The sequence below is a fragment of the Pieris napi genome, chromosome 6 (assembly GCF_905475465.1).
Source record: "Pieris napi chromosome 6, ilPieNapi1.2, whole genome shotgun sequence".
Taxonomy (NCBI): Eukaryota; Metazoa; Arthropoda; class Insecta; order Lepidoptera; family Pieridae; genus Pieris; species Pieris napi.
Genome location: NC_062239.1, coordinates 1,669,035 through 1,685,001, shown reverse-complemented (window position 1 = coordinate 1,685,001; position 15,967 = coordinate 1,669,035). Strand labels below are relative to the sequence as shown.

The following is a 15,967-nucleotide window of genomic DNA, read 5'->3' as shown; positions in this document are numbered from 1 at the left end:
ATAAAACCGAAGAAGGAGGTTATTCATTCGACGTGTAATTTTTTTTGTAAACACGATACACATGACAAAACCCGGACCTCGATTTTCTAAACACATGTTTTGGATCGAGTCAAAGGCTGATCTTTTTGCTACATGCTTACCTAAATACATTGACCATTGAAATAAAGGCATTTTATCTACCTCATCCTTTACGGGGAATATGTACATCTTTTATAAAGTATAAAATGTAGTTTTATACTAAGTTTTGACATAGCATGTACAGAACTGAAATTCTTCTTCAAGCAACAAAAAATGATGAATAAATCACGACTTGCCTAGCTCGGTGAGCTTACAGGATGTTTTCTTACAGCCTTAAATCATAGTCATTTATTTGGAGAACGTAGCTTTAATAATGATTTAAATAAGCTATAATGTTAATTTATTGTCAGCAGTGTTGGCCTAGTGGCTTCAGCGTGCGACTCTCATCCCTGTCACTTTCTTTCTATGTGCGCATTTAACATTCGCTCGATCAATGAAGGAAAACATCGTGAGGAAAGCGACAAGTCTTAGACCCAAAAAGTCGACGGCGTGTGTCAGGCACTGGAGGCTGATCACCTACTTGCCTATGAGATTGAAATATGATCATGAAACAGATTTAGAAATCTGAGGCCCAGACCTAAAAAGGTTGTAACGCTACTGATTTTTTTAAAGTTAATTCAGTGCCCTAATTTTTAGACAAGTCTTTACAATTAATAAGGCGTTTAATTTCGTAGATATTTTGCGTTAATCTTTTGATATATAATTTATTAATCTACCATTACAGATAATTAAATGTCTCTGTTTTTTCTCTCGGCCTACACCCTCTGTCTTCTTTGCCGATGAGTAGGGATGCCTTCAAATTTAATGACGTGGAATAAGTGATACATGTATCTTATGTTCCATAATAAACATATTTTATTTAATGTATGACACCACCGAGTATGGTGGCTTATAAAGCGACTATACTAGGAAGAGCATTAAGATTTAAGGTCCAAGAGGGCATAGCCCATAGGTCTGTATTCTGCAGTTGTATTTCAAATTGTACGAATGGCGCACGCGTGTTTAGTTATTTTGTGCATAGCCACGCTACTTATAAATGTTCTCAGTGATCCTGCTTTAGCGCCGTCTAGGAAAATGGAAGCTAAAGGTTAGTTTAACAATTATTTAGTTTAATAAATAATTTTAAAATTACTTCAAAGTTTTTCTTAAGTGGATTCTTTCAGTTTAAGTTTAAAATCATTACTTAAACGCGTTAAAATCTGTTGCAGTATCTGCTTTAACAGACTTTTATTCAAAATATATTACAATTATTTAAAACACATGTATTGCAATACTAATGTATCTCAGGTAAAACCGTATTATTTATTTATTGTACACTTGTATGATATATATATAATAATCCATGAATTATGCTTTTGTTACTGTTATACTAAAACACACACAGTTAATATCGATGTTAAAATTATAGTAAAAAATATTTGCCCCACTGTTAAATAATAATGTATGATGTACAATCTTGATAAATAAACTATGTAAATTTAGAAGTTCTATAAATATTATCATGTAGTCGACCAACTGTAACTGTCACTCAACAGTGACAGCCGATTCGTTGCGGCATCTTTGATCGGATCAGCTGACCTATAAACCTAATGCACTTATGCTAAGTGACGACTGGATCTCACCCTATTTATTCAATGCAATTGATTGTTTGCCGTTATTTTGATTGGTGCCTTTATACCTTTTAAATTATATCGAGTTATGAGCAAAAAATATATTTGAGTCTCATAGATTGATTCATCAACTATTCCGGGGCTAACCCTGGCATTGACACAACTACTTCAAATAGATGAGAGCAGTGGTGGCCTAGTGGATTCAGCGTGCGACTCTCATCCCTGAGGTCGTAGGTTCGATCCCCAGCTGTGCACCAATTCTTTTTATGTGCGTATTTAACATTTGCTCGAATGGTGAAGGAAAACATTGTGAGTAAACCGACATGCCTTAGACCCAAAAAGTAGACGGCGTGTGTCAGGCACTGGAGGCTGATCACCGACTTGCCTATTAGATTTAAAAATGATCATGAAACAGATTCAGAAATCTGAGGCCAAGACCTAAAGAGGTTGTAGCGCCACTGATTTATTTTTTATTTTTACTGGAAATAGATGATCGTCTATATATAATCTTTAAGATATATTGATCCGGTCGCAGGCACCTTTTCTTGTCAACATTCTGCTCAAAATTCACCACTATGTAAGGTATAATATAGATCATGTACCAGCCAAGACTACATTTTGCTCACTCAGGCTTTCTTAGTTTTATCGGAGTAACGCCCCGAGAGTAGGTATAGCCAGATGTAGGCGCTCTCCTCGACTTTTAAATTGCATTCATTCGTCACATAGCAATTAACATTTCATTACTTCTGTTATATTCTATTGATGTACGCGAATGGTAAATATAGAGTACAACTAAAATCCTGTTATATATAATATCAAAGCTTAGTTCTTAGCTTAGTATATTATTAAAAAATTCTTTGACCACCTGTTGATTTCTATAGCTCATAAAGCGAGTAATAGTACGGTGTATTAATAAGCCTAATTATACCCTGAGGTACTCTTATCATATGAAAAAAATAAGGTTGTTATGAATCAACAAAGGAGTAACATCTAGTTAATGAACAAACGCTTCCAATCAGTCTTATTACCACTTCATTGTATTAACCTCCAGACAGAAAATAAAGTAAACGAATAAATTATTGCTATTGAAGGTTGAGTAGAATCTAAAGTTCAGAGAAGGTTCGAAGATATTGTTAAATTAATATGAACGTATCAATTTCTCAGAACATACAAAAAGACAAAACAAAAGGGATATTGTCTAGTTATTTATTTGTTCTGTTTCCTTGAGATTTGTACTACGTAGATCAGCCAGTAGTCACTGTTTATAAAGGCTTTGTAAGTTTTATCGAAAATATGAAGCAAAAGCATTCTGTAATGATTTTTTTATTGTCAATATTTAAACCTTTAGTAGATCCAACAAGAGTTTGATTCTTGTGTGGATAACCTGTATCTGTATATAACTTATACCTATACTTAAATAAACATATTACTTCTAAAATTTAGCAATAAGTAAATAATAACAACTGTATTTACTTATTGAACGAAATGGAAATTAAGGATATAGAAAAAAGGCTTTATTGATGACGCGTTTTGTTTGATTGTGGTTGGACAACATTGTATTATAGTCTAATTACTGAGACGCGATAAGATTCTTTGTTTGATTTTTTTTTATAGAACAACAGGCAAACGGGCAGGAGGCTCACTTGAAGTTAAGTGAGCCGCCCATGCCGCCACACTCTAAATGCCAGAGAGCTAGCGAGTGCGTTGCCGGCCTTTTATTAAATTTGATATTTTACGATATAACTTTTTACATACTCAGACCCCAAAACGCGTTTTTAAACATACATATAATGCAATATTAATATACTAAGAACAGTTAAATCAAACTTGTAATCTATTATTAAACTATCTGTGACCTGGACCCAAAATAAGAAATATGCAGGTCAGTGGTCGCTTATTACATAATACAAATCACACCGTGGCTACCGCGTCCTAAAAAGGAACTTCCTGACGCACTACCCACCTCAAATGAACCTATAATATAAAATTAGGGTCAATATACTAAAATTCATATATGTGATTTTAATAAAAGACATTTTAATATCATATGTAGAGTTATGAGGATTTTTATTTGTTTGTTTTCTTGTTCGTATTTGCCTTTGTTATTTTTTAAGAACAACATGTTTGTCATACTGGAAAGTTTTCAATTGCTGCTGCAAATACACTTTGAATTATATAATATTGTAACATCAGCATCACTTAAGCGAGATAAGTGAATGTAATCATTGAGAAAATAAAGTATCTTTGAACCGAAGATAATTAAAGATATTAAACTGTTGGGTAGGTACAGATTTGGCTGGTACAAACACAAATAGTTTAGTGCTATTTTATGTACTAAAACCCGAAAGTTGTTTAAAATTTAACGAATATGTTTTGTTATTTACAAACATAATAGTAATAGCTGCAATCTTCACGATTGATTTGTCATACAATTTGACTGTACTGTTTTGACCTTACTGTAATTAATAAATAAAAAAAAATAAAGCAGTGGCGCACAACCTTTTTAGGTCTGGGCCCTCAGATTTCTGTATCTGTTTCATGTCAATCTAGTCAAGTTGGTGATCAGCCTCCTGTGCCTGACACAACCCGCGACATTTTGGGTCTAAGGCAAGCCGGATCCACACAATATGTTCACCGTTTGAGCGAATGTGAAATGCGTATATAGACAGAGATCCATTAGTGCACAGCCGGGGGTCGAACCTAAGACCTCAGAGATGATAATCGCACGCAGAAGCCACTAGGCCAACACTGCATTTAATTGTGATTGATTAATAATTTGTTTAAAAACGTTCTTTGGCCTGCTACATATACGCCCGCGATTTATATCTTAAATCGAAGAATGGTGTATTCTCAACTTGACAACTAATTGACAAAAATATAAAGGGTACTTCAATGCTGATGAATGATTGTACAACGTAACGTTCTTTTAATGTAGGAAGCGGTTGGGTAGATGAGGAGAGGCTATGAGGGAACAATTAGGCGTAAAAAGGAACTCCCTATGTGGATTATTCTGGTATAGGTATGTTAACTAAAGCTGGCGGCTTCAACACATTTACACTTTGTGCTTGTGTAGTGTCTGTGAATAAGCGCGAGACGTGATGTCAAACTGAAATACAATCATAAATACATCATGAATAGACTGTCCGTCGTGTATGAGTGGACTAAAATGTATAGCATGGCAAAAAAATCATATTTTGAAACATACTGTATGTGAAATTGCATTAGTGTGAGTACTGTGAACCCGCCAGCTTTCGATAACCGACCTATAACTACTACGAGTCTATAGTACTAAGAAACAACAATTGTAACTATTACGTTGTAGTCTGTGATGTTAAGTGGTTGCACACCTACGTTAAACCGGGAAGTGCCGGTGATAGAGCAATTGTCAGCAAATTAATTTGTAATGCACGATTTATGTTGACAGGTGACATATTTATGGTCTATTTTGTAATATACATCGCAGGCAGTTTAGAAAAATGTATCTTCATGATTTGATTACTCTACTTGTATATTCTACAAGATTTTAATTGGCTTGTCTATTACTGCTGTGGCAATTTATTTAATAGCTGAAGTTAAGAAACGTGAAATAGGGAACTTCGATTTTATTTTTTCTACTCCCAGGTGAATCCTAATTCCTATCTGACTACTAGACGTTAAGGCATGTTGTTTAACATATGTTGCAATCTATCAACTTATGCAATCAGATATAATTGTACCATAAATAATGTAAATAAATTTGTAATATAAAATAGAAATATGGAACTTTTCGACTTAGGGTTCTACAAGAAAAGAACGTACCAATTCTTAAAAGTCCGGCAACGCACTCGCGAGCCCTCTGACATTGAGAGTATCCATGGGCGGCGGTATGACTTAACATCAGACGAGCCTGCCCGTTTACCTCCTGTTCTATATAAAAAAATCTTCATTTCGATTTGTGCATACGTTTCGACTTGTGCAAGGACACAATATGTTTGAAATATTTTTATTCCAATTATATATTACGTGTCCGAGATCAGATATATTTCCTCGTCTATTCTAACGATGTACCTATATTGTCAGCTATTCAGATGACATAATAGCAATGACATTGTGTGTCGATGACTTCCTACCTTGAACCAGGAAGCCGGCATCGGTCATTCCCTTCCTTATTGCACAACCTAACCCTATCTATCTATCCTATATAATATATATAGTTATGGTAAATTTGGAATATTTTAGTACCGTTTATTGCGTAGGGTCTTTACAAAATATGAGTTAATAAATAACTGAGCGTTTTGGTACTTGTAGTATATATTATTTGGGATGGCAATAAATAATTTATCTATACTAATATTATAAAGAGAAAAGATTTGATTTTTTGTTTGTTTGCTTGAAATGAATAGGCTCCGAAACACATAGGCTATGTTTCATTTTCAAAAAAATTAGGGATGCTTATTAAAACTTGAATAATCTAACCCAAGGTGTAAAAAAATAAACAAAAAACTTCCTTCATTCGTGTGCGTTGCGAAAACTATTAATGATAGAACAAAATGATGTATTACAATTTTTCAGGACACATCACTATCTATAAAAATGTCTCGACAGCATGTCTCTATGTTTTATAATTACGTCACAATAATCGTCCTTTTATTATTTTTTTTTAAATTAAAATACCACCGCTAGAAAAGGTCTTTATTCATACCTAGGTATTGATCCTTATCAAAATAAATACTAACGTTTCACATAAGTTACAATTTAATGGCATAACCACCAAAATGGCATGGTGGATTGGTGTTCTCCTGCCGTTTCTCTTGAATAGTTTACTACTATGTAATATAACAAAAATCTTAGCCATAGCAACGCTTGGCCGAGTCTACTAGTTTTTAATAAAGTTATACTGTAATATCCGAATAAAGCGTAAAACTTATTTATATTATTTCAGCTGAATAGTCTGATTTATTAAACGGAATTATTTCCACTTGTTACAGAGCGAAAAACTCAAGAAAAACCCATAATCGTTAGAAGAGTACCAAGTGCCTATTTCTACCCATTTAGCCTGTGGCCATTACCCAAATATCCAGCAGACGGTAAGGTTATTTCTTCTGGAGCTTCATTAATTAGATTATAAATAGTAGAGTATACTGTTAATCAAATGTTATAATATTACTAGCTGATATAATAAAAAATAGGGGTTGATTGTAGAGGGGTGAAAATTAGGGGTTGTATGTATTTTTTAATGCTGTATCATAAAAAAATAAAGAATATTTTTTTTATTTATAATTCAAAAAAAAAATTAGGGGTAACCCTAAACGCAAAAAACACACACAAGACAAAATTTCATGAGAATCGGTCGAGCCGTTTCGGAGGAGTTAACCACAAACACCGCGACACGAGAATTTTATATATTAGTTATGTATATTGATGTAACAATAACTGGTTTCAGGTAGTGAAGATTACGAGAGATATCACACGCGAAGTATAAAATACGTTCAAGTGAAGAAAAATAAAAGATAATACATTTTACAGGATTTATTTATAAGGATTTTACGTGTACTGAATAGGTTTAGTAAAGAAGTTTGAAAAAAGGCTTTTTTATTTAACCATATTTTTATTTAATATAGAAATACACAACGAAAGAATTGATACCGAAAGTTACCCAAGTCAAATTCGGTCATGAGTGTTTTATGCCTTAATGGTTAAAATTGCTACAATACATCTTATTCTACAAATGAGAGAGATGTGTAAGAAGATATTTTCATTGTGATTAAACAAGTAACTTCTAGACAAAATTTATTTTTAATGTAAACACTGTCACTTCTATTTGCTTTCAAAGTATTGCTATTTAATTGCTATATTATATGCAGTTATTACATATAACGAATATATACATTTACTTTGAATTTATTGAATTCTAACAAAAGTATATTCCAGAAATATATAATTATCGTTTACAGTGTTACTCAGAGCCATCAAAAGTAACAAGAATTACGAACTCTCTTCAGAAGTTGGTTGTTAACAAGGAGGTCCTTTTGGGCCGGCTTTTTTTTAGTCTCGCAATAAATTCTTGTGTACAATTTAAAATCAAATTTTAACGTCTGGTTTCTTGATGATGGTACTCTAGGAGGTAACGCAGGTGTAGTACTTTAAGATTATATGAAATTTAATTTCAATAGGTCTAACTTTAAATTTTGATAAATGTGAAAAATATATCCAAAAAAAAATAATACCATATAATCTTTCTCATCGTCTTCTGGAAATTACCTCACACTCAGCACTGTCTATCAGTCTTTTTATTCCCATCTTAACTTATGTACTTCGTTTGCCGTCAATGGAATAATACAGTTCTATTACGATTTGGATAATCTTTTTAAAACTACTTTAGATTCTATTTTAAACATCTTCTGTTAATCTATGAATACGATGTATTTTTTAATTGTTTTTTTCAATTTTTAATTAAAGCGTATTTTCTTAATCTGTAAATTATTCTATCTATTCTGTGCACACACATAAACTAAGGTGCATTTTGAAAAAAATGTTTTATTTAGCACTATAATACCCAAACTCTTCTTACTTTTTTGAGTTCTCATACATTTCCAGTTGTATGAATGCCAATATATATGTTGCAGCGCATCCGAGTATCTTAAAAAAATAATAAGTTATCAAGATAAACGATAAACTGAAACTGACGAAAACAACTTTCAAAATTGAAAACCAGTAGCTTTCACTAAAATTTCAAAGTATTCAATGCTTGGTAAGATATATGTAAGAAACATTTTACAGTATTCCTGTTTAAGGCCGCTAAATCACCGGGACGCCATGGCGACGTCGCCAGTTATGTACCTGGCTATCCTTGGCTACCTTCGGTAGGCAAATAAAATTGCCAGCAGATACTATCCGTCAGTCAGTTCTCTTAGGTTTCGTATAGAGAGTGGACGCTCTACTCTCTAGGTTTGCTCGTATACGTCGCGATCGCCAGCGTCCCACGTATCCGGACTCCACAAAGAGAACCGTTGGTCCTGGCTGCACTTCCAAATTGCGAGTTAACTGCCATACATTTCAATACAAATTGATTGGATACGTAGCTAGCGACGTCGCCATGGCATCCCGCTGAGTTAGCGGCTTAAGTATGTCAGGTTTATAATCAGGTGGGAAGAAGAAGATGAAAAGGTGGGAGCTTGTAGTTTATTGTTTATCAGAATGCCAAATCATAAATTGACTGCTTCACGACTAATTTGAGAGCGACCGCCGATGCGAAAACCGCTGTGTGAGTTCGAAAAGTGAGTTACAGAATCGCAGGGCAGTTACCGTTATCGTTTAAAGCATGCAATAATAAACAAAACAATAATTAAAAGAAAAACAATAATTGTCAAATTTATGAGTGCCCAGTAATAGATATACATACTTACAATGTCGAATTTATTAGTTCTTGTAACTTACTTGGAAAATAAAATGGAAAATAAATATATAAAAGGAAGTTAATTGTTTCGTGGTTAAACATACAACATCATATTTGACCCAATTGACACTAATACTTACCTTAGCAACTAAACCCCTATTCAGAGTACAGACGCTAAGCGGCGAAAAAGTGGGTCGATTGAGCCTCGTCAAACGAAGAAATAAGTGTAGCTCATTTGACATATTATCCTCGTGATATTTCTTCTTCAGTCTCGCGATTATGTCTTGAGTTTCTTGCAACTAAAATATTAATTTAGTTATTAAAAACACGAACGTGACAACAAACGTGTAATTTAAACATATTGGTGTTAAAGATATGTCTTACTAAACGTTTATAAAATATTTGTTGGCTAATATTTTTTGTTCTTAACTAACTAGTCAGTATTGGTCTAATGGGTTCCGAAGCCTCTCTCATCCCTAGTTGTAGGTTAGTACCGTTGTACCAATGGACTCTCTGTCTATGTGCGCTTTTAATACTTGCCCGTAAAACCTCCGCCAGGCAACCGTTTTTAAAGCCAAAAAGCCACTTTGCCTCATACAAAAATTTTAGAAAAACCCTGAAAAGTTATAGTGGTAACAACCACAATTTTTTGGTAATCATAGATCTTAATGTTTATATGATACTACTCACATCCACAATGTTCTACAATAACTTTAAAAAAAACACCATATTGGCACAAAATTTTCAAATACATCTTCGTCCGGTATGGTTCATAGGATGATTTACCTGGCGTTGAATTTGATGAGGTCCCTCGCAAAACAGAAATGATTTCGCAACAATTTGGGTACACCAGAATATTCCCAAGATGCTTGCGAGCATGTAGGATCCGTCTATAAATTAACAAGGTAAAGGTTATCGATCGAAAATAACTGAAGTCGCAATAGAAATACGCATCTGTCTCTTTTCATCACAACGTGAAAATATTTTGACACAATAAAGCGAAAGATATATCTAATTTAAAGATAATTATAATTGTAACTATTTTTTCCATGACTTGGATTTTATAGCCTTCAAATATGAAGTTTGAATTTGGTCAAGGTACCATGGTATCATGGTCATAGTACGGCTTCCACGATTAGTCAATAAGAACCACATATTTACACAGTACCAAAACTACGATACTTCAGGATATAACACGTCTTTTTTAATTTATATACTCACCAAAATTCTCCCCATGGAAGGAATAATTCAAATAAACATAGTCATTGGCCCTAGTCATCAAACGTACAAGGTTACCCATAATGTATAAAAATAAGCCCATTTCCCCAGACTCCATCACTGTCTTAATTACATCATTTACTGTCGTATAGAATTTAATAAGTTCGCGAATTTTCTCAGTTCCATCTCCATGGCTGAACTTTTGGGCTGAGAGTCAAAGAGAAAATAAATAAATTAAAGTTCTCATAAGGTAATTATTTGGAATATTACATAATTTATGATATTATCAATCTTCGTAAATATTTATAATTTATGACAAATGTTTCCTTAGTGTCAGGCTTAAATATTTAATTTAATATTTTAATTATATTGTTTAATTTATATTTTTTACTTTACCTTCGAACCTTGACCCAATCATGTAATTGTTCCGCAAAATTAGTCTATTGTTCACGTCTGAAAAAATATACGAATAAAAGAATAACCAAAATCGTAAACCACTTTAATTTAAGCACAAATACTTTGCCAAAACCTCGTTTTATTTTGACTAGTTTGATTTTTTATTCATTATTTTTTTATTTAAGGAATATAACAAAAGCCACGAAGACCAGGCTCGTGCAGACACTTATATTCCCCATATTTCTGTACGCAGCTGATAGGTGGACCTTGCGAGATGTGGAAAAGCAGAAAATAGACGCTCTGGAAATGTGGTGCTGGAGGAGAATGCTTGGGGTTTCGTGGACCGAGTTTCGTACAAACGTCTCGATACTTCAAGAACTCGGTATTAAACAGCGTCTGTTTTCAATAGTACAATCTCGCATCCTTACATTCTTCGGTCACGTATCTCGGCGTGGTGATCAGTCCATAGAACGCCTTGTCGTCCAAGGGAAGGTGGAAGGCACTAGACCGCGCGGAAGGTCACCTACGCGTTGGACTGACCAAATTAAGTCTGCCGTAGGAGACTCTCTCAATCAGTGCAGCAGGATGACCACTAATAGGCAACGATGGCAAAACGTCGTGAAGCGCATCACATCTGCCCCTAATATTACAACTACTTCCTAGCGATCACGACCGCTCTGTCAAGAGTGCACCGGATAGGAAGAATTCATTATTTTGCCAGTCTCAGATCAGTTTTGTTTTAAAGAAAATTTTAATCCCACTATTTTCATATAATATGTAATACTGTCTCGTTTATTCGGGTACGTAAAATTATAATTAACAAACAAGAAAAAACTTCATCTCACAATATTATAATATTTAAATGTTCATTATTAATATTATAAAAATAAATGTTAATCATAATACATACTTAAATAAAGCAGGGAAAATCCAATCGATATCAATATTATTAAACTCAAAGATTAAGGTAAATAAATCTGATCATATAATAAGTAAATACATTATCTATAGAATATTACAATAGTTTGAATTACCTTCACTGTGTAAACGTAGAAAGTATTAACAATGTTAAAATAAAGTAATTCTACAGCTAACATAAATTAAAACAACAAAAAACAATAACTAACCTTAAAATATATAATAAAAAGAGCCCCTATAGGCAAGATTCCGAAGAAACTGGCAGCGTTCCCCCTTTGAATAGCTAGACTAATTCTTTGTCAAGCTTTTCAGTCTCCTGTGATGTCGACTAACCTTTTTGTTATTTCTTTAAAAAGCCTTTTAGCGCTAATACCCCACGGACCAAGGGTCTCGACACCGAATGGGACAAAATCATATCGGAGCCTAGACCCCTGTATGCATGCTTTACCTTTTTCAGCCTCTTCACAAGCCCTGTTGTTGGTTCCATGTAGATGGGAACCAGCGTGTTTGAACAGGTTGCATCCCATACTAGCACAAATTGTATATAAGTGTCTTAATAAAAATATTTGCAATAATTTAAACATACCTCTTTCATGCAGAAGCTTTTTTAGTTCTTCATTCATTATTTTCGTAGCTTTATGTACCCGAAATATTAATATTACGAATAAAAACAATTCACAGATCCTACACAAAGTATAGAAGAATAAACCATTAAATTTATATGCAAAGTTAACTGAAACAAAAGCCTAATTTAATAGAAATGTAGATATGTCATCTAGTCTAGTAATGTCTGTTATTGTTAGTTATTGTTAATTTGGCATAACTTATTGTGCTGTTTTTGATATTAAAAATATTTTAATCAGAAGCCACAAAAGTTGTTTATGTCGAGTATGGAGTAAATGTACTTGGATGATGTTCTGATTTCTATTTCCTTTGTTTTGGCGTATTATCCCGTAAGAATAGGATAAAATTACGACCAAAAAATCTTAATTCATAAAAACGTATCTCAAATTTCATTGGTCCCGCAAACATTGGCGAAGCACTACTACTTCTACCTTCCGCAGCAACGTTATTAACGCCCTTATGCCATATATATGCCCTTAAACCTTTTGAGTGTCAACTGATTAAAAAACTTACAGTACGTGCATTTATCCAATTCCATACACAACTTTACAGAATTTGCGAATATAGCAAATAATGTAGTTATTAAGTAAACAGTTAACACTTTACATTTAAACAATTCCTTTTGATCTGTTTCCTTAGTTCTTATTAATATCTGTAAAAATAATATTTTAGTATAATTTTCGTAAAAATTGGAAAGTTGTTGTTATTGTTTTGTGCAGAAGGTATACAGTACCTTTTCAATATTCTTTAAACATGATATCCAGGAATAAATGCGGGTTGGTGCGGTCCAAACAGCCATATCGATATACAACACTGAGAATGCTGTATAAATTAAATATATCACAGGCCATGCATGGCGAGAATTTTCTGTAATGTCCGTAATCTCTGTATATAGAGAATAGAAGAAAACAGCATCTGAAAAAACATTCACCATGACGTACGACCTATATGGTGTGGAAAAATCCTCTTTAACTAAATCAATGTTAAATGGCCGATGCCTTTTTCATCGTAGATTCGAAGTCGAATTTAGTATTTACAAACATTAAGAACATTTAGTTATTTTCCAGATAATTAAAAAAAAATCCAAAACTAAGTAAGCGAAACGATTGTTCTGATTTCGGGGCGAACGGAAGAATTTACGAAGGCAACCCCTTCCACGCTCTTAGTGGACTTTAGCAATGTTAGGAGAGGGAGCTCAATTCTAACATCAACGCGGTTCTCTTCCATCTGGGAAACTGTGAATCCGGCCATATTCTTCCTTACCGAGATTCAGATATCCTCCCCGGCTTATACTTTCTACGAATCCTATCCGGGGTTCAAATTGGAACATTCCTTTACGTCAGGGAGGATGTCTGTTATCGTCGCCTCGGGACGCTTCAAGGAAAGGACCTATCTAACTTCTGGCTCCGCATAGACTGCGATGACCATCCGCGATTCTACGCGTGTCTGTATAGGTCCCATAGCGGAAATGCCGAAACTGACCGACTCATTGAGAACCAAATGGCTACAGTTCCCTGCTCCGTCCGCCAAAATCGTGATACTTGACGACTTCAACGCCCACCACGCCGACTGGCTCTGATAGCACCGATCAAGTACCAAATTCTACGGTGAAAAGTAGAAGCGCTGGTGTAAGCATTCTTGCATGGCGGCCTCGCGTCGAAAGCGAGAATGCTTTAAAGCATCTCAATATCAGCGAACATAAAAAAGCAAAACTCTGCCTCCAGGTCCTTCAAACGGGAAATCGCTAAGGCAAAGTTAGAGCACATTGGCTTGGAGCACATGGCAGATTAGGCTTCGGGCTTAACGCGTCTTTACGACGGACAGTAAGGACAGTACCGAGCGAGTACAGGTACCGACCTGTACTCGCTCGGTACTGTCCTTAAGTGCTGGAAGTGTAGCTTCAAGAGAGCCTTCACGTGTGGCACAGAGCACTTCTCTTAAACTGTACTGTCTGACCTCTGGGCTGGATCTCCCCAGTACCAGCTCTTTCCAGTTGACCGTATTCAACGAAAGGCGGTTCGAATCGTCGACGACCAATCCCTTCCCTTCCCTTGGCGTCACTCTGCATTTTCTACCGCATTTACAATGGAAAGTGTTCAGAGGAGATGTTCGGACCTACCTATACCATACCTATATACCTGCAGTAGAGTTTCATCATCGGACGTCGAGGCAGAATACGAAATTCCACCCGTAACACCTCGACGTCCGTAGTTCCAAAACTGAGCATTTTTTGATGAAGTTTTGCCGCGCACCAACACTATGTGGAACCAGCTGCCCACTTAAGTATTTCCGAACCAATTCGACTTAGGGTCCTTCAAAAGAAGAGCGTATCAATTCTTAAAGGCTGGCAACGCACTCGCCAGTCCTCTGGAATTGAGAGTGTCCATGGCCGACGGTATCACTTAACATCATGTGAGCCACCTGTCCCTTTGGCCCCATTCTTTAAAAAAATGAATATTTTACATAATTAAACAGAGAATTTAAAAATTATAGTAATATTACACATACTTATCCATGGTAGGATGATAAATAATCCATAGTACTTTTGCAATGTTGAGACTTTTGGTTCAGATGACATTATAAACGGAAATGAGCCAAACAAGCGGGAAAATCGGCCAATATATTTAAATAATCCATAATATCCCCACTCTTCTTTTGTGGAAACCATCCTGCTTCTAGGAAATATAAACATTAAATATACAAAACAATCGAATATAAGTACTTTAAATTTACATAATTACACAAATACAAAATTTGTTATATATCGAATATTTAATTTATTGTATTATAAGATGATAATCTCATGTGATGCGCAGCTGGCAGCTATAAACCAGGACCAATCGCGTGGAGGGGCTCACTTCTTTGGCGCTCGCACCAGATAAACAGTACTTACTTGTCTTCTTCTTGCTAATAAAATGGTTGCTATTTTGACTTCACATTATATTAATGTAAAAATATTTTCCGCTGTTCTTATTTCTGCTCGGTTATTTCTGCACGCATTATAGATGCAGGACGATAGAAAGTGAGTAGAAAATCTATTGAAAAACGAAAATAGATATCCATGAAAACTAGAAACAGTCTTATGTCATTTATTAAGAGTGTATTTTTTTTGATAAAATTTTGTTCACGCTTTGTTTAATAGATACAGATGAGTACTTGTTTTAAACGGTATTATTTTCAATTGTATAATAATTAATATTTATTTTAATTAATTAATAATTATTCACAGTTGTATTGTACAACAATCCTCAATACTTCTCGAAGTTTGTTTTAACAGAGAAAGAATTGAATCAGTATGTATCAGAGATTTTATACCTGTTTCGAAACTGAATGGGCGGGACATGGTTATTGATTGCGCATGCGCTTTGTACGCATAATTTAATAGAAATGTACATATTGCCGTGGTGATTATGACACATAAGCCATAACAGTCATGTTTCGTATTATGACATTTTTTTATGTTAATAAAGCATAACTTATTGTGCGGTTCTTTGAAATTCAAAATATTTTAATAAAATCAGAAGTCACTGCAAAGTTAGTTGTTTATGTCGAGTATCGAGTATGTACAATGTACATGGATAATGTTTTTAGTACTATTGTATTTATTTTGGCATATTATCCCGTCAGAATAACGATCAAAAATTTTAACTCGATTCATAAAAAAACATATTTTAAATTTCATTGGTCCCGCAAACATTGGCGAGGCACTATTACTTGTACCTTCCGCAGCAACGTTCATTTATCCAAC

At 34.5% G+C, this 15,967-nt stretch overlaps 1 protein-coding gene and 1 long non-coding RNA gene across 3 annotated transcripts; one reads left to right on the top strand and one right to left on the bottom strand.

Moving 5' to 3' along the window:
• The first annotated feature begins 1,037 nt into the window (after positions 1 to 1,037).
• LOC125050374 lies at positions 1,038 to 7,268 on the top strand. The gene is made up of 3 exons (XR_007117136.1): positions 1,038 to 1,165; positions 6,656 to 6,754; positions 7,111 to 7,268. It is a non-coding gene; the product is annotated as an uncharacterized LOC125050374 (long non-coding RNA).
• Positions 7,198 to 15,529, bottom strand: LOC125050373. Of its 2 annotated transcripts, XR_007117135.1 has the most exons (9): positions 15,113 to 15,529; positions 14,728 to 14,894; positions 12,953 to 13,134; positions 12,733 to 12,871; positions 12,182 to 12,328; positions 10,285 to 10,734; positions 9,850 to 9,953; positions 9,204 to 9,362; positions 7,198 to 8,306 (listed from the first exon to the last, which is right to left on the bottom strand). XR_007117135.1 is itself a non-coding variant. In XM_047650163.1 (5 exons), the coding sequence occupies exons 2-5, from the start codon at positions 14,885 to 14,887 to the stop codon at positions 11,904 to 11,906; spliced, it is 906 nt and encodes a 301-aa protein (XP_047506119.1). In that variant the 5' UTR covers positions 14,888 to 14,894; positions 15,113 to 15,529; the 3' UTR covers positions 11,834 to 11,903. The 2 variants fall into 2 exon arrangements, 1 of the variants encoding a protein (XP_047506119.1); XM_047650163.1 differs by lacking the exons at positions 7,198 to 8,306; positions 9,204 to 9,362; positions 9,850 to 9,953; positions 10,285 to 10,734 and having other exon boundaries at positions 11,834 to 12,328.
• Between the last annotated feature and the right edge of the window lie 438 nt (positions 15,530 to 15,967).

Bases quoted from the DNA above. Each gene is read 5' to 3' on its own strand.
- LOC125050373 (XM_047650163.1), bottom strand. From the start codon at position 14,887: ATGGTTTCCACAAAAGAAGAGTGGGGATATTATGGATTATTTAAATAT. The intron at 13,135-14,727 runs GTATGTGTAATA...ATGTTTTTTCAG, and splicing joins TATCATCCTACCATGGATAA to ATGCTGTTTTCTTCTATTCT. The intron at 12,329-12,732 runs GTAAGTTTTTTA...CTTTTGTTTCAG, and splicing joins ATTGGATAAATGCACGTACT to TTAACTTTGCATATAAATTT.